This window comes from Hippopotamus amphibius, chromosome 5, assembly GCF_030028045.1.
Source record: "Hippopotamus amphibius kiboko isolate mHipAmp2 chromosome 5, mHipAmp2.hap2, whole genome shotgun sequence".
Lineage (NCBI taxonomy): Eukaryota > Metazoa > Chordata > Mammalia > Artiodactyla > Hippopotamidae > Hippopotamus > Hippopotamus amphibius.
In genome coordinates this window covers 30,166,202-30,184,884 of record NC_080190.1, presented here as the reverse complement: position 1 = coordinate 30,184,884, position 18,683 = coordinate 30,166,202, and the positions used below count along the sequence as shown (strand labels likewise).

General features: G+C 40.0%; 1 protein-coding gene across 6 annotated transcripts in view; it reads left to right on the top strand.

The window, feature by feature from the left end:
* Positions 1-18,683, top strand: part of ENTPD7 (ectonucleoside triphosphate diphosphohydrolase 7) — a 64,340-nt gene that overhangs the window by 14,521 nt on the left and 31,136 nt on the right. For 2 of the 6 annotated variants that reach the window (XR_009053733.1, XM_057735117.1), the window contains exons 2-5: positions 1,250-1,341; positions 3,449-3,518; positions 6,226-6,328; positions 7,454-7,636. Coding sequence is in view for 5 of the 6 variants with exons in the window: in XM_057735117.1 (XP_057591100.1) it covers positions 6,321-6,328; positions 7,454-7,636 (191 nt within the window). In the remaining variant the exon portion in view is untranslated. Of the gene's footprint in view, positions 1-1,249; positions 1,342-3,448; positions 3,519-5,807; positions 5,923-5,946; positions 6,130-6,225; positions 6,329-7,453; positions 7,637-18,683 lie in introns of those variants that run through there. The other 4 variants (XM_057735120.1, XM_057735119.1, XM_057735121.1 and 1 more) reach the window with 4 other exon arrangements.

Below are 18,683 nucleotides of genomic sequence, written 5' to 3'. Positions count from 1 at the left end.
GTTCAAGAGTGTAAAGCAATTATATTCCAATAAAGAGCTTAAGAAAAAAAAAAAGAATTGAGGGAGTGGACTTCCCTGGTGGCACAGTAGTTAAGAATCCTCCTGCCAATGCAGGGGACAAGGGTTCAATCCCTGGTCTGGGAAAATCCCACATGCCTCGGAGCCACTAAAGCCTGTGTGCCACAACTACTGAGCCCACGTGCCGCAACTACTGAAGCCCATGAGCCTAGAGCCCATGCTCCACAACATGAGAAGCCACTGCAATGAGAAGCCCGAGCACCACAATGAAGAGTAGCCCCTTCTCTGTGCAACCAGAGAAAGCCTGTGCGCAGCAGCAAAGACCCAACACAGACAATAAATAAATAAATAAAATTTAAAAAAAAAGAACTGGGGGGGGGGGAGGAAGAAAGAATGGCTCTCTCATACACTCTGTAACAAAAGCAAATAAACTTTTTATTTGCCCCAGCAAATAGGTCTCTTGATCTGGAATTGGGCTATATGCCCACTCCTGAAAACACAGCTATGGCCAAGGGATGGGATTTTGGCCAATATCTTAGACCTGGCTTGCATGTCCACTCCTAGGGCCAGGGTAAAGTCAGAATCCTCAAATACACATGGCCTATGCATGGGGAGGTGCCCACGCTCAAAATCAGAATGGAGACCAAGAGAAGGGGATCAATAGCCTTCTCCCCATGCCATCTTCCCAAGTACTATGGGAATTTTAAACTTTGTCATACTGCACGCCCCCTCCTCAGTTGGAATCTCTGAAGAGTGGCCTTTCATTTCTCTGAATGACCTGTAGCGTTGATTTCCTGCGTTCGTCAAATTTTCAATCATCCTACTTGTTAATTCACTTCTGATGGTTGCTGTCATCTTTTTGCACTGCTGTGCCATCATTTCTCAAGGTACGCCAACACATGGCTAGAGTTATCAGACTTTTACTGAACGTTTAGGGTCATGGAGAGGATTATAACAGCACAGAACTCAAGATTCAACCCTAGATGTCAATGCTATTGTCTGAAATTTCCCTGACCACCTTGTCTTGAGGACTGGTGATTTTAAAATGTCTGCAAATTGTTTGATACTTCTCTCTTCAAAAAGTGGAGCCTAACTGCCCTACCCTTGAATGTGGACTGAGAGTTAGTGACTTGCTTTTAACAAATCATATGTGGCATAAGTGAAGACATGAGGCTAGGTCATAAAAAGAGTAAAGCGTCTACCTGGCACTCACAGTCTCCCTCTCTCTCAGATCACTCTGGGAGAAGCCAGCTGCCATGTCAGGAAGACACTCAAGGATCCCTGGAAAAGTCCCATGGAAGAAGGCATCAACTTGCCAGCCCTGTAAGTATGCCATCTGAGCAGCATATACTTTAGTGCCAGTTAAGATGTCCGGTGACCAGAACCCCAGCTGACATCTTGATTGCAACCCCATGAGAGACCCTGAGCCAAGCTGCTCCTAAATTCCTGACCCACAGAAACTGGGAGAGAGAGAAATTTGTTATGTAACTACAGACAAACAATACAGGGACTCTCTCATGGGCTATTCTCTCCAGTCCCATCTGCCACCACCTTGCACAGGTCCCTCTCTTTATCTCTTTTTTTTCCTTTACCAGAGCTCCCCAAACCCAGTCTCTAAAGGGAATGCTCAAAATTCCTGTATTTTATTTGGAGAGTAATTGAAGTCTTCTTGGTCTAAACCTCTCCCATCTAGACTAAGCCCAGGGGACCCACTTTCCCTGACCAAACATACCCATTATGGTCCAAAACCTAGATATTCTGTCTTCCTACCAGGCCAGCTGGTAAGTCCACTCAAACAGCTGTCAGCTTTTAAAACAATTATTCTTGCCCTAATAGAAGTATGCATGAGCATACTACAAAGTGCTACAAGAGCAGAGAGGAATCACCTAAGCTGACTGGGAGAGCTCATGGAGAGAAGGTGACATTTGAGCTGAGTTTTGAAGGATAAGTAGGAGTTCATTTGGTAGAGAAGTAAAAGTCATTTATTCAGAAGTAATAACAAGCACAAGGGCTCAGAGGTAAGAAAGGCATAATTCTGAGAATTGTAAATATGTTAGGGTTGTGCATGAGAATACCTGTTGAGGAGCTTGGATGATGTTGGGGACTAGATCATATCAGACACTGTAAGCCACATACATCAGTTAGTAGACCACAGCTAACAGAATCCCCTGATTCAACTGACTTACTAAATTCTAGTTCTCATTTTTATCTCAAATAGTAAGTCCATAAGTAGGGCCGCTCTCATGTTGGTTACTGTCACAGCTTAATGATGTTATCAAGGACCCAGGTTTTTTCTACATTTCTGTTCTGTTATTCCCACCCCAACCCTAATCCCATGGTTGTAAGAAGACTAAAGCAGCTCCAGGTATCCTTAAGATTACTTCCGGAGGCCTTTTCTTCTCTCTCTCATTATGTAAATTTTTATTGACATACTCCTTTTAAGAGGGAGAAAACCTTTCCCAGAAATGTCTTTCCTCCTCCTCCCATTCCTCCCAACATCTGACTTCCCTTTAGTATCACTGGCTAGAATTGCATCATATATCCAGACTCAACATTTGGTAAGGGAATAGGTCACCATGATTGATATAGACCAGTCACAGTGTACTCCCTAGGGCTGAGGTGGGAGCTAGCACTCTTGAACCACATGGCCAAGCACAGCAGTGAGGTTACTACAATAAAACTGGGATTCTGTTAACAAGGTGGAAGAGAGATTGTGGACGTTTTGGGTAGGCAGTCAGCAGAATCTGCCACACCATGCCAAGGAATTTGAACTATATCCTACTGGGATGGGAATCCACAGAAGGATTTTAAAACAGGAAAGAGCTTGATTATATTTCACCATGTCAGAATAGAGGGGTACTCAAGAGGGGCATGCATCTTGCAGGTAGGGCCACCAGTTAGAAGATTTCATCAGAATATACTAGAGAGGATTTTAGGCATTTGAATTAAGAACACCTAGTGACTCATTGGATGGGATGGGAAAAGGAAGTAGAAGGAATAGATTCAAGAATGACTTGCAGTTCTGCTTGGGTGAATCACATGGTATTTCATCAAAGTTGGGAATATGCATGAAGGAAGTTTGGGTGGATAGGGTGAGAGGGGAGAGACAATGAATTTGGTCTTGGACAGTGAGGTACCTACAGGACACACAAAGAGAGATCAGTAAACTTGGAGGGGAGAGTGAAGACCACGTTAAACTCCATTACAGGTTAGGGCAGGATGGAGTGTGGAATGAAGGAGAATTGATGAAGGGAAATAAAACTGACACCTAGGGTGGGACTGGTTTGACTGATTTTCCTCAGGGCTAGGTAGAGTCAAGGATGTCTTGAGAGAATTGCAAATGTAATTGTAGACAAGCCTTTAAAAAGCAGTTAAAAACCTGTTTTGAAATATGGATTTCTGTAATTTGTTTCAACATGTTGAATTACAGCAAATGAGATGGAGAAATGATCTCAACCCATTTTTTGGCCTCCTGACTGGAAACCTCAGAACTCAGCCCTGTAAGCTGTTAATCAGATAAGCACTGCAGGCTTTACAAATGCCTGAGGGCATATGGACTTACTGAAGGAAGGACTGTCCAAACCAGATGGACACAGTAAAATGAGAAAGTGTTGGAATTAAAATGTAGGTTTCTTTTCTGTTTTATAACAGTAGTTATGAAATATAAATTAGAAGATGTTTCAATGCACCTTCAGGTTCTAAGCTAATATAGTTCATAAACCGTATGAATCAAGTACTGTTTAAAACATAAATAGGAATTTTATTTCTGCTCAGAAAAACTCATTTAGTAGAACACTGGAGTTTGCAATATACATAGATTAGACTTAGAATGCACAGTTGGCAGGCAACTTCAAGAATTAAAAAAAAAAAAAAAAAAAAGCCAAAACATTTGTTAAGTTTTTCCCATGTCTACCTTGTTCCAGGCACTGAACTGGGCTCTAGAATAATAAAAACACCAGGTATTTGCATATTTTTGTGGTTAATCCTAACTTTATGTGACTATTCTACTCAGTGTGGCTTCTGAGGGCCTGGGTAAAATATAACACTTGAAGTAGAATAGGGATTGAGGGACAAAGGAGAAAGTTAAGAATTGAAGGACAAAAGCAAGCTAGGAAACCCAACCAGGTTGGGACAGTAATGGAGGGAAAAAGAAATAGTCACTAGAGATTGAATATACAAACTGGAGAATGGCCAGACCATATATGACAATTAAAACTCTGACTCACAACCTCTGCAACAATCAGCCCAGAACTCTCATGACTGGTCAATGATTGTCAGCTTCCCTAATTTTTGCCCCTGCCCTTCCAACTCAGGACCAACTGGAGAAGGTCAAATACACTCCCCCAAAACAATCACATAAGATGCCTTGCCTCTAGTTAGCCTGCCTCCAGCTCCCCATGCCAGTACTCTCAAATCAGTGCATACATGAAATCTTCCCTTTTTGTTTCTCCACCTTAAACTTTCCCACTCCCGACAGCCTTTAATTCTCTGCCAGATGCCAAGTGATGGTGATTGACTGCCTTGTTATAGCAGGCATAGAATAGATAGCCTCTTCGTTCTCATTTGGGAGGTCTTCATTTATTTCCACAGTCATTCATTCCCTTATTTATCACATACCAGTTGTATTTTATGTGCCAGGCAGTGCCCAACATTATTGTGGAAGCAGATAGCCCTTGCCCTCTGTCTCCTGAGATAGATAAATACATAAATATAATTGTAATTTAATGTGGTAAGTGAAACAACAGGCATCTATAAAGGAGGTGTAGATCAAGTAAGGCTTTTAGGTGAAGTGACCCTTAAATTGAGCGGTAAGGGATGAGGACGAGTTGACCTGGCAAAGAAGCAGGGAAGGATACTCAAGGCAGGTGGAGGGGAAGGGTGGCGGAGGCCGGCTGAGCAAAGCCCAAGAGGGCAGAAACCACAGAGGTGCGCTGCTGGAGTATAATGAGGCAGGTGAGGAGCAGCAGAACGTGCTGCGTGGGCAGGTCGTGGACGGCCGTCTGTGTGCCACGTCTGCAGGGACTTGGACTTCATCCTGTCCAAGCGGCTCCCTCCTGGAAATGAGAGAAGCGGCTGGTTGTAAGCAAGGTAAAAAAACAACATTCAGGAAACATTACCTTTGTGTGTATCGCTGTAAGGTCCGGGAGGGCAGGGACACAGCCGCTCTTAATGTTTGGCTCACAGTAGACATTCAGTGAACGTTGAAAAATGGATATAAGCGCTTCAGTGTAGTCGTCATGGTCCCCAACTTATGTTTTTTTTTCTCATGGGACAAGACAGTGAATCTGGAGCATCTGTTTGGGAGGCTGCAGGGGAAGGTTTGTGGTGGGAGAGCTGCCATTCTGGAGGGCAGGGTTTGTGGACACAAAACCTCCGACTGGCTGTAGGCAAGGGATGCACTTTCGCCGCGAACACCCTGAGACCCCCTTCCCCCCCCCCCCCCCAACCCGAGCTGCTCGGTCCTAAAAACGGCCGCGGAGAAAACAGTCGGCAGCGAACTCGCGCCACCGAGAAGGCAGCAGCCACACAGTACCTGGGCGCCGCTTGGTACCGCTCGCCTGGAAGCCACCGCCGCCCCTCCAGGCGGAGCCACGCACGACGCCCTTCCGGATTGGACGCGCTCGAAATCCCGGGGCGGGCATTAAGGCCGAACGCTCTAGGGGATTGGTCACCCTGGCGGACCGACGTGAGGCCGGCGGAGCTGGTTCGCCCGTGGCTCCGGCTGGATGGAGGGCGGGCCTCTTCGCGTTCCCCTGTCAGTCATTGGCTCCCTGCGGTTTCCTTGGGGACGTGGCGCCGCCGGCGGCCCAGGCTTCCTTCCGGCTTGGTTAGAGGCCGCTGGGAGCACCTCCGGACCTTGGAGAGCGGTGCTGAGGGAGCCGGCGGGCCGCTCGACCCGTGAGTGTGAGCACGGGAGGGCTGCGGGGCCGCGAGGGGCGGCGAGGGGAAGAGAGAACCTCCATCCCCGCCACCTGGGGACGGCGGGTTCCTCGAGGACGCCGCTGGCCCTCTAGAACATCCCGCACCCGGGGAGCCTGGGTAGGGTCCACTGAGCCCCAGGAACAAGAGCAGACGGATCTGGAGTGGGAGCCAGAGGAGTGGGTGGGCGCCGTGAGTTTCCCGTGGTGGCGGTGGGGGGGGGAGGTTGCGGTCCAGTCTCGTGGGCACTGCTGGAGGTGAGCCTGAAACCTAACCAACTACTTCCAGGCTGCAGACTCAGGAGATGCCTGGGACGAGGAGACCACCTTCTCAAGGCAAAAGGAAAAGGAGGTGACAGGCATTGAGACCACTGAAGGGAACCCATGGCTAGGTAAGTTTGCACACTTTATCCTCAGCTGGGAACTCAGTGGGGGATGACAGGCAGGTTGAGGGACCTTGGGAGGTTATTACAAGTGAGGTTTGCTCTAGGGCTGCACCTGGACTTCGCAGCCTGGTCAGATGGATGAAAACAAGATCAAAGTTGCGTTCTTTTGAAGGCAGATACAACAGTACTTTACAGACGGTAGCCCCCAGGGATGATAGAGTGAGTGCTCGCTCAGCTCTGATAAGCGCTGGATTGTAATGTTCTTTCAAATTTCCATTTGAGTGAGGCTAGGTGCCCCTTGAGGAGGTTAAAAAAAAATTTTTTTTTTATGAATTTTGAAAACTGACTGAGGTCCTTTCGAATCAATATGGAAAGTGAACTTACAGTTGAATACGTTTATCCATACATTATAATACTCTGAAGCTTTCAGAAAAGATTAATGTGGATCTGTGGAGCAACATGTACCAAATGAGACAGTTGTCAAATAGCATAAGTGGAGAAAGATGCAGAACAGTAGGTATGGTGTGAAACCAAAGGAGTGGCGATACACACACACAGACACACACATATATTACCTATATGATATGTATTTATGCTTGTGTATACATAGAATATCTCTGGGTAACAGTGATTGCCTCTGAGAGGGAAATGATGGCGTTAAGCCACAAGATTCACTTTCCACCTTATATCCTTTAAACTGTTTGATTTTTTTTATTGTGTGCATATGTTACCTATTAAAATATTTTTAAAAAATCGGTTGAATAAATTTTCTGACTATCCAATTTTTTTGACAGCATTCTTGGTGTGAATATTGCAAGTACTCTGATTCTTCAGCGTTATAAGATTGCACAGGGAGACTGGCCATCTTTTCATTAACAGGAAGTTAGTTCTTTGACTTGCACCGCAAAGTGCAGACTCTGGAAAAACAGCAAAGAAGGCTTTTTTTATTTATGTAGTAGAAGCTCCATGAACCATATAGGTCCTTTTCTAAAATTTGAGACTAAATGAACATTTAGACTTCTGGTGGCATACATTTTTTGCCTTTATTAGGAAGGTTTCACTCCAGCTTAGAAACCATTTTTTAGCACTCTACTGTAGAGACTTTTCTTACTAATGTTTGTCTCATTTCAGGATCAGTTTTTCCTACCTCTGCCCAGCCTCCTGGTACTTCACTGTGCCCACAGTGAGTCCATTTCCCCGGCAGCGGGTGGCATTCCTAGGACTCTTCTTCATATCCTGTCTCCTTTTACTTATGTTAATCATGGACTTTCGACATTGGGGTGCTTCATTACCACGAGATAGGCAATACGAAAGGTGAGTCAGCTTTGCATTGCTATGATCAGCTTTGGCGTTGAAGTCATAAATATTTTGATAAGCTGTTTAACGCGTTACTACCTTTGACTCTTTTGGGGAATACCACACTTTTATTAGTAAAACTGCTTGCCACTTATAATATATGGAAGATCTTAAGCCCCATTTTGGCAATGTTCGGTTTTGACTCAGGAATGCTGTTGCCGCATTTTAACCATGAAAGGCATCTTTCTGTTTTCTTGTTTTGGTAGGCTGACTTACTGGGTGCATAAATGTTTAGGATTGTTATGTACTCTTGATGAATTGACCCTTTTATCATTATTTAATGACTCTGTTTATCTTTAATTATATTCTTTGCTCTGAAATCTAGTCTGGTATTAATATATTGGGTGGCCAAAAAGTTCTTTAAGCTTTAAGTAAGCATAAAAAGCACATTTTTCATTTTCACCAAGAACTTTATTGAACAATGTCTTCATTAACCGAATGAACTTTTTGGCCAACCCAATAGCAACTTTGCCTTTCTTGTGATTAGTGTTAGCATGATGTTTTTCCCTTCTTTCAGTTTTAGCCTATTTGTGTCTTTATGTTTAAAGCGAGCTTCTTTTAGGCAGAGTTTAGTTGAGTCTTTCTTTTTACCCAATTTGATAGTCTGCCCTTTATTTGGGCTGTTCAGGCTATTTACATTTATCAATATGTGTAGATTTTAATGTCTTGCTATTTGTTTTCTGCTTGTCACATCTGTTCTTTGTCTTTCTTCTTTTTTTCCCTTCTTTTGAATTAAGTACATTTTTTATGATTCCCTTTTATCTCCTTCGTTAGTTTATGAGATATAACTCTGTTTTTGTTTTTTCAGTTGTTGCTTTAAGGTTTAGAGTATACATCTTTAACTTATTACTTCAAGTAATATTATACCTCTTCACACATAGTGTAAGAACCTAACAACAGTGTACTTTCGTCCCTCTCTTTCCCTGTGGCCTTGGTGCTATTGTTGTCACACCTTTTACGACTACATATGTTATAAGCTCCACCATACGTTATTATTTTTGCTTTAAGCATTCAATTATTTTTTAAAGAGGTTTTTAACAATACAAAAAAAAAGACCTGTCTATATACCATTTCTGGGTTCTTCATTCCTTTCTGTAGATTTCATATTTCCATCTTGTATCATTTTCCTTTTGCCTAAAGATCTTCCTTTAACATTTCTAGTAGTGTGAGTCTGTGGTTGGTGAATTCTCCCAACTTTTATATGACTAGAAAAGTTTTTTTTTTTTTTTAAGAACTTTTATTGAGATACAATTGACATACAATAAACTGCATGTATTTAAATTGCACAATTTGACATTTTTTTTTCTTATTAGTAATGTATATATGGCAATCCCAATCTCCCAGTTCCTTCCCCCCAACCCCCTCTGCTTTCCCCACTTGGTGTCCATATGTTTGTTTTCTACATCTGTGTCTCTATTTCTGCCTTGCAAACCTGTTGAGTTGTACCATTTTCCTATATTCCACATACATGTGTTAATATACGATATTTGTTTTTTTCTTTCTGACTCACTTTACTCTGTATGACAGTCTCTATATATGACTAGAAAAGTCTTTATTTTGCTTTCCCTTTAAAAGAAATGTTCACTGAGTATGGAACTCTAGGTTGATCATTTTGTTTTGTTTTCCTTTCATTACTTTACAGATGGTGCTTCACTGTCTTCTGGTTTGTCTTAGGAGAAGTATGCTGTCATTTTTGTCTTTATTCTCTCTGTACATAATATGTCTTCCTCTGGTTGCTTTTAAGGTTTTCTCTTGATCACTGGTTTTAAGCAATCCGATTATGATGTGCCTTGGTGTAGTTTTCTTCATGATTCTTATGTTTGTGATTTGCTGATTCTTGGTTTATGGATTTATAATTTTTAATCAAATTTGGAAAAATTTTAACCACTATTTCTTCAAATATTTTTCTGTCCTCTCCCACTTTTCCTTTGATGTCTCCAGTGACACATTGAGCCATGCGCATTTTCTCACAGCCCACCGATGCTTTATTCTTTTTTTTTTTTTTTTTGTCTTTTTTCTCTGTTTTTTTGCTGGATATTTTATTAATATATTGCTGTGCCTTCCAGTTTATTAGCATTTTCTTCTGTAGAGTCTAATCTACTGTTAATTCAGTGACAGCTGAATACATTTTTTTCACAGAAAATACATTTGAATCATTTGATATAGTTTTAATGCCTTACCAGTTGCATAGAAGATCTATATTTCTTTAAAACAGTGATTCATCTTGCTCATTTTTTAAAGATTAGTTTCTGATTAGGCTACAAAATGAAATGATAACGTATTGTGTTCATCACCTTCAATATGATTTTCTCTTTATTGCTTCCCAGAAAGTATCAGTTACTTTGGGCTGCAAGTAACAGTCAGACTGACTTAAATAATAAGAAAGTTTATTGGCTCACATAATGAGAAGTCCCGGTGTAGAGGGACCACAAGTTCAACATTGGCTGTCAGGATAGGAGTCTTTGTCACAGTTGCCCATTTTGTCAGCTTACTAAATGGTTGCATAATAGCAGCCAGGGCTGCCTGCATCCTCACTCATGAAAACAAGTCTTCCATGCTCTCTTATAAGAATGAAGACCCTTCCTGGAAACCTTCAACAACCCTTTCCTTGAATCTTTTTTGGTCAGAATGGGACACATGCCTCCTCCCCTTAACATTTCTGGGTTGTTCTGTCCCCAGAATTTCTCATTTCCTATTCACTTTGGTCATTCATTCATTAATTCATTCAACAAATGTTTATTGAGCAGCCACTATGTGCTGGGTGATAGGAACCAGAGCATGGGGACTTTGGTACTTTTTCTCAAGAAGTTCATGTTTTCAAACTTTCCTCCCCTAGCAGCACTATTCCTTTGTATTTTTCTTTCTTCCTTTTTGAAGAGGAAACACTTGTTTAGATAGATGACTAGAGTTGTCAACAATTGGTCTTAAGAAGCATGTTAGCTTTGAAAAACTCAGTCCATAATTTGAGTTTTTAAATTGCTTGTTGAGATTTTCTTGGCATACCTGAGCACTGGAACATAACATGGTCTAATTATGGACTTCTATATAGGATAATATGGCTAGAGTAGAGACTACTAGGCAGTGAGTGGTGATCTATATATAGCTGGAGAGGTAGATCAGGCTGGACCTGTTAAGCCATTTTAGAGGGTTTAGATATTATCTTAAGGGCAGAGGGAAGGCTTTGATAGGCTTTGAATAGTGATATGATCGGAACTGCCTTTTTAAAGAAGTGTCACTTTGGTGGCATTGTGGAGAATGAATTGGAATACTCCAATAGAGAGATGATGGTGGCCTAGACTTGGATGACAGCAATGATGATGAAGTAATGAAGTAAATGCATTTGAGGGATACATGGGAGGCAGAGTGATCTGATAGTTCCTATCTGCCACCAAGCTCAGGTGGCCAGATTCAGTAAATACCTATGCTGAATTAATTGAAACAAGTTAGCCACAGAGCTAAGGAACACACAGACTGTGCCTGTGTAGTGAGCTTAACAAAATGCTCACACCGTGTAGTGTTCTGGCTGAGCAGCCAGCAGCCACATCGCTTAGAGCTCCTTGTTCTTTAGTGAAAAGTTATGTGCATATGGCTACATATTACCATGTGTCCTTAAACTTCACTCATGGCTGCCTTCATGAGTCATGTAGGAAGCAGATATCTGCTGAGAGCTTGCTGTGTGCGTGTCACTGTGCTAGGCGCTAGGGTTCAAAGATGAATAAAACGTGGCGCCTGAACTCATGGAGTTTATAATCTAGTTAGGGAGGCAGATGGGAAAGAATAAGTGTTTCCCCATGAGATAATAGTTTAACTATGTAGAATCAGGAACAAAGAATCAGGAAGTGTACATACTTAAGAATTAGGAATAAATTTAAGAATCAGAAATGAATCAGAAGAGGCTCATGAGTAACTAAATTTGATATCACTAAGTTCACGTACTAAAAGCTTATGTACTGTACTGATAAGATAGGCTCTCACATAGAGCATGTTTACTTTGTTTTACATACTGTTTTTTTGCTTTTGTTTTGTTTTTTAAATATTTATTAATCTATTTTTGACTGCGTTAGGTCTTAGTTGCAACATGTGGGGTCTTCGTTGAGGCACGCGAGATCTTTTGTTGTGGTGCGCAGGCTTATCTTTGGTTTTGGCGTGCAGGTTTTCTCTTCTCTAGTTGTGGTGCACAGGCTCCAGAGTGCACGGGCTCTGTAGTTAGCAGCACATGGGCTCTCCAGTTGAAGCACGTAAGCTCTGTAGTTGTGGCGTGCAGGCTTAGTTGCCCTGCGGCATGTGGGATCTTAGTTTCCTGGCCAGGGATTGAACCCACATACCCTGCTTTGGAAGCTGGATTCTTTACCAGTGGACCACTAGGGAAGTCCCTTGTTTTTGTTTTTTCAACTTTCTATTTTAAATTGGAGTATAGTTGATTAACAATGTTGTGTTAGTTTCAGGTGTACAGCAAAGTGATTCAGTTATATGTGTATCTATTTTTCAAATTCTTTTTCCATTTAGCTTGTTACATAACACTGAGCAGAGTTTCCTGTGCTATACAGTAGGTCCTTGTTGGTTATCCATTTTAAATATAGTAGTGTGTACATGTACATGTAATTAGCTTGGTTCTCTTGTCTCAGGACACAGCAGATAATAACAGTTTAGAATGGTGGTAGTGGGAAGGGTGTGTTGATCATTAGATGTGGGCACACTGATGACAGTAATTAATAATGTATTGACATCTTGACAGTGAGGCAGGAGAGAGAAAATTTATTAAAAGTAGACTCAATAACTCAGCATTTCTGCAGACCATTTCTGTAGTGCTAAACAGTTCTACACATTTTGTTGAAACTATTCTATTACACAGTCTAATTATTTATGTCAGTGATGACCTTAAGTCAGTGATTTTCAACTTTATGTATCTGAATCACTTGGGGACCTTTAAAAAATGCAAATAACTGGACCTTTTCTCAAGATGATTCTAATATGCAGCCTAAGTTAGGAACCATTGCTCTACAGTTCAGTTATAGTTATCTGGGAACGAGGTATTGTGGTATAGGGGAAAGAGGATTGATTTTAGAGCTAATCAGCCCGTCATTTTCTAGTTGGGTAATCTTAGGTGCTGTATTCTGGGATCTCATTTCTTTAAGTATAAAGCGGAGCTAAAATGCCTGCATTGTTGTCTTGTCATCTGGATTAAGAAAGAAAAACACCTAGGACTGCCTGGTACATCACAGATGTTAGTCTTATTAGCATTATTTGGAATAATCTTGGTTTTTCTGTTCTCTAATTCTGTTTTCTGCCCTGCAAATGTACAGTGAAGATAAGGGGAAGCAGTATCTCCATTTAAATTTTTCCTTCCAGAATTTCTTTTTTGTGGTAGCTGTTACTACTTAGGCACCAGTGAGCACTAGCTGATGATAAAATAATTAAGCAAATAATTAGGAATTGATGGAAACACCTATCACTCAAGTTCAACAGCTTATAAAATACTAGGACAAGTGTTTGTGGTTGTGATTTTTATATTACATACATTTAATATAGTCATATTTTTTTCCAGCTTAAATTGTTCCTAATTCACATGATGAAATTCTATCAATATTTTATATTGAGAAAAATATTTTAATTTGAATTTTTTCAGCCATTGGTGGAACCTAGCATATCATGAGGTGATATGGCCCAAGATTTTAGAAGCCTGCATGGATATTTTCCCTCAGTAGTTTCAAAACTGAAGAGTTGTTGTTTTATAAACATATACCCACATTGCCTCTGGAAGGAGAAAGCAGAAGGTTTGCATCAGAACTAGAATTTAGGAAAAGGTAAATTTACAGATTGATGGGTGTCAGTAAGGATAGAATCCAGAACTTTTTTTTGATTTATATTTATAAAGTAAACTTTATTTTTTAGAGCAGTTTTAGGTTCATGGCTAAATTGAGCAGAAGTACAGAGAGGTTTCCCATATATCCCTTGCCCTCCCCTCCACATGCACAGCAAAGCTATTTTTAAGAATGATTTTTGTTAGGTGTGTTTTAATTGGCTGTTTATCTAGCGTGTGGCATATGAGATATGCTCATCAGACTTAGTTCATATTTTACACCCATTTATGCATTCATCTATTCACTTACTCAACAAATATTGTCTACACTGTGGTAACCATTAGGGTAGCCACTACCCACAGTGGCTATTTAAATATAAATTAATTAAAGTTAAATAAAATAAAAATTCGGTTCCTTATTTGCTCTGGTTACATTTCAAGTGTTCACTGGCCACACGTGGCTAATAGCTATCCTATGGGACAGTGCAGATCGGGAATATTTTCATCATATCAGAAAGTTCTGCTGGAAAATGCTAGCCCTGGATACTGGGTGAATTGTTAAAATTTATTAATAATTTTTAGTATATTGGGGGTACTTTTAGCATGTATACATACATATTGTATAAGACAGTGAACTGTTCTTACTTAAATGTTCTGTATATTCAATACATTTCTTTTTCACCTTAGTGTTTAATATTGTTCAGTTTTTGCTAGCCCCACTACTGTCTTTATTAGTGGGGAAATTTTTGACTGGTTGACTTATTGTTTTGAAGAATGTCTTTGGTAGCTATTGAGAGGTGGTGCCTTCATGTTCCTTTGCCATCTGGGAATAACTGTGAATGAGAGCTTGTGTGTCAGCAGTCGGCTCAGTACTGGCCTTCCTTAGAAGTTTTAATTCTGTTTAAAGAAAGTGAAAAAGAGCCATTACTTATGGTTAGAATAAAAATGGTAAACAGATATACAGATGAAGTTAAGGGTTCTTATGTACACTGGAACAATTCAGAGATTTTGCTGGTGAAATTGAAGGCATTTATTTGCCTTTATTCATTTATTTGTCTACTTGTCCTTAATGGTGTTTATAGTGTTTATGAGCAGAGCTTTAAATTATAAATGTTCCTGACTGCTTTGATTAATCTTGTTAGGAGATAAGTAGTAACCTTACAAGATGCTTTACTAGGCATGTATTACTATCATCAGTCATGCACAGCTACTTTGGGTATAATGTCATTATATTTGGTTTTGAGCCTTGAACAGAGTTGGGATATGATGACATTCATCAAAGAGGTGGTAGCTCCATGCTGATGGGGGGCCACTTTAATGGACTTTTAGCATATTACTGAGTTCTTTTTGAACTCTAGAAGTGGTATAATTAGTGTTGATTTTGTAAGCTAGGTAATGGTTTGGTCAGTTATGCACTAATGCTGTTAATGTTTTGAGGTTAATGGCAGTGAAAAGCCAATGTCTTCCAATTCTGCCTTGGGTGATGTATATGCGGGTATCTTTCTTTTCACTGACTCAGCAGTGACCAGAGGAAAATCATGTTTCTCAAATAGAGAGGGTATGTATGTGTGAGACAGGGGTAAGTGCATGTGGTGGTGAATCAGACCTCTCCTGGGACAGTGGATGCGAGGAATTCCAAAGCTTTTGGAACTTTTCTCTTGGGATTTAGGTCTTCCTTAGGGATTGACTTAGTGCAGTATCAGCAAAGCAGGAGGATCCAGCAATGCGAGTAATTAACCATGACAGCTAAGGCTAGGACTGCAAATCAGAAATGAAAATATCCAAGAAAGGACCATCTATGTTAGGAGCCAAGAGGGAGGATACATATCAGAGAAGTGTGAGGAATGTTGTAACTGTATCAAGGTATGCAGATGAGGTACTTACTCTTGAGAAACTGAGAGTCTCAATGAAGAGGTGGAGCAAACAGATATGAAAGAAGTCTTAGGGCTCATACTGAAATATAAGCAAACTGCTCAAAGAGAATAATGACATTCCACTTGCTAGAACAGAAGGAGGAGGCCTTTTCAGATCACTGTGGATATTACAAGAGTGAGCATTGTTGAGTGGAGGCTTCTTGAGAACTGGGAAGGCATGTCAAAGAAGGGAAAGGGGAAGGAGTAGGTAGAGAGGCAGAAGGACGTTAGAAGGAAAGAAGGCCACGTTAGAGTAGTGGTTCTCAGGATGTTTACTGAGCCTTGGGAGTCTGTAAGGCCAAAAGTATTTTGATAATAATACTAAGATGTTGTTCGCCCTTTTAAAAAATTGTGTTTAAAAAACACATAACACAATTTACCATCTTAACCATTTTTAAGTGTCTCGTTCAGTATTAAGTATATTCACATTGTTATGTAACCAATCTCTAAAACTTTTTCATCTTGCAAATCTGAAACTCTATACCCATTAGACAACCACCCCTAATTTTTTCCCTATCCCTAGCCCCTGGTAACCACTATTCTATTTTCTGTTTCTATGAATTTGCTTACTTTACATACTTCATATAAGTGGAATTATACAGTGTTTGTCTTTGTGACTGGCGTATTTCGCTTAGCATAATGTCCTCAAGGTTCACCCATGTTGTAGCATATCTTTTTTCAAGGCTAAATCAGGTTCTATTTTATGTATATACCACATTTTGTTCATCCATTCATCTGTCATGGGCATCAGAGTTGCATCTACCTTTTGGCTATGGTGGTATTATTTGCCTTTTTTACTGAGTTGACATTTACACTGATAATGCAAAAGCAATGATGGATGAAACTGCCGGTGCCTTAGCACAAATCAAGATAGAGCACCAAATTGTACTCGTCTTGTCACACAATTGCAGTGGGAAGGAAAGTCTAGTTCCACGTAAGAATATCTTTTTTAATATTCTGTGTGACAAAATGGGAAGTATGCATTAGGCACTTCTGTTTGCATACTCAGGTTGTTCAAGGAAAAGCACTTAGGCAGCTGTTTGAGTTGTGAGCTGAACACAGCTGCTTTTATCACAGGATGCTATTTTTCACTTGAAAGAAAAACTGTCAGAAAAACTATGGACTTCAGATGTGGGTATGTCATAGACATTTTCTTGAAAATGAATGAAGTAAAAACTTGTCACTGAAAGGAAAATAACAGTCAGTATTTATTGCCGATGATAGAACTTGAGCTTTTAAGTGAAAATTAGGAGTTTGGGAAATTTGTATCTGCCACTATGAGTTTGGTAGCTTCCCAATACTTAAAAGACATTTTTGATAAAATTGGTAGTGATATTAATGAATGTGTGTGATTTTTTGTTAGAATGAAATGTGTCACTGTTAAGATTTGCATAGCTCAGCAAACCAGTATTTTACAGTATATGATGTGACGACATCATGCAATTTAAAGTGAAAGAGAGACCAGTGCATTTTAATGTAACAGTAGGAAAAGTTCTTACAGTTTAGATTCCACATTGCAGCCAACCTTTAAGAAACTCCACCTGTCGAGTTTCAGTGTAGTATCAAAGGAGAATACCCACAATGATCTAAAAAGGCTATTAAAGTACTCTTCCCTTTTCCAACAACATGTCTGTGTGAAGCTTGATTTTCTTCATATACTTCAATCAGAACAACTTATTGTAACAGATTGAATACAGAAGCAAATATGAGAATCTAGCTATCATCTATTAATCCAGACACTAGATTTGCAAAACTCTGAAACAACACCACTCTTCTAACTTTTTTGTTTTAGAAAATAGTTATTTTTCATAAAATGTTAATATGTAGTGAGTTTGCCAGTGTGTCTAAATTAATAAATATTTTAAAATGTTCTGTTTTATTTTCTAGCATGGTAAATATAGATAGACGTAACCCATGTACACAAAAGCTCTTTAGGGTCCAACAATTTTTAAGACTGTAAAGGTGCCCTGAACCCCCAAATTTTGAGAACCAATATACTGGGAAAAGTTATTCATTAAGCAGGAGGGGACCGGATCCAGAATCTTGTCAAAGAGAAGTAGAAGTGGTGGTTTTCAGAGAAAGAAAGCAGATAAAGATCTGTGAAGCAGAAAGATTGCTGGTGAGAAATAAAAAGTCACTTTGGGCTGGAGATGGATTATCTTGCCTATTTCTTTTCTTTTCTTTTCTTTTCTTTTTTTTTTGATATTCATGGGCAGTGTATTTTTTTTTCTTTTAAGAACTTTTATTGATATACAATTGACATACAATAAACTGCATATATCCAAAGTGTACAATTTGGTATTTTTTTTCTTATTAGTAATGTATATATGGTAATCCCAATCTCCCAATTCATCCCTCCCCCCCGCCCCATTGCCTATTTCTTTTCTATCTGTGGCACCCAGAGGTCTGCCCAGCTTTCCTGTGATAGGAGTGAGCTGTTATGAATTGATTGGTGGATTGTGAGCCCATTTTAGCCCAGTGATTTGATTAGAATGGGAAAGTTTGTGGTGGAACGGAATCTTTAGGGCTGTAACCTTTAGCGTGTAACAGATTTTCACCATCTGCTTCACTTCCCGCAACTCACTCATATCAGATCCAGAGAAATGTTCTACCTGACCCTATCCTATGCAGTAATTTACAGCATTATGTGGAAGCTCCAATGTATGTTCTCTCTTTTTTAAAAAAATGCATTGTGTGTTATAGAATAGGAAAGGTACTCAGCTCTACTTTTTTGATTTCAGAACTGTTTCTACATGGCCTTCTTTTCATCAAGTTTGCTTTTCTGTCCAAAATAAGGAACTTTGTCATCAGTGTAGCAATGTGAAATCACTAGTAAACACAGGCTAGATTGTTCTGAGGGATGTGATACATGGCTTACTTTTCTGGATTTACTGTGAAGCTAATGTTACCTACCGTTCAAGGCCCCTTACTTGCATGGGCCCCTTTTGTATTTGTAATGTTGAATATTTTGTTTAAAAGAACCTTCCTCCCCAGTTATATTAGTTTCACGATAAACAAAAGCTAGTTCTAAAGGGTTCTATGTAAGGGTCTTGGGGAATCTGGGGGTTAGCTCAAAAGAGGGTGTTGGATGGTAGGGCAGAAAGGAGTTCAGCTGTATTACTTGAAAAAATTCACAGCACTACTTTCAGGATATTCATTCAATTATTAGCTCAACCTATAGTAATATTTATTCAAATTTAAAAGACTCTAGAAGACAAAATTTTAGTCTGCCTACCATGCATTATATATTAGCACCAAGAAAGAGCTCTCCTTTTTTGAGTAGTAAGCTTAA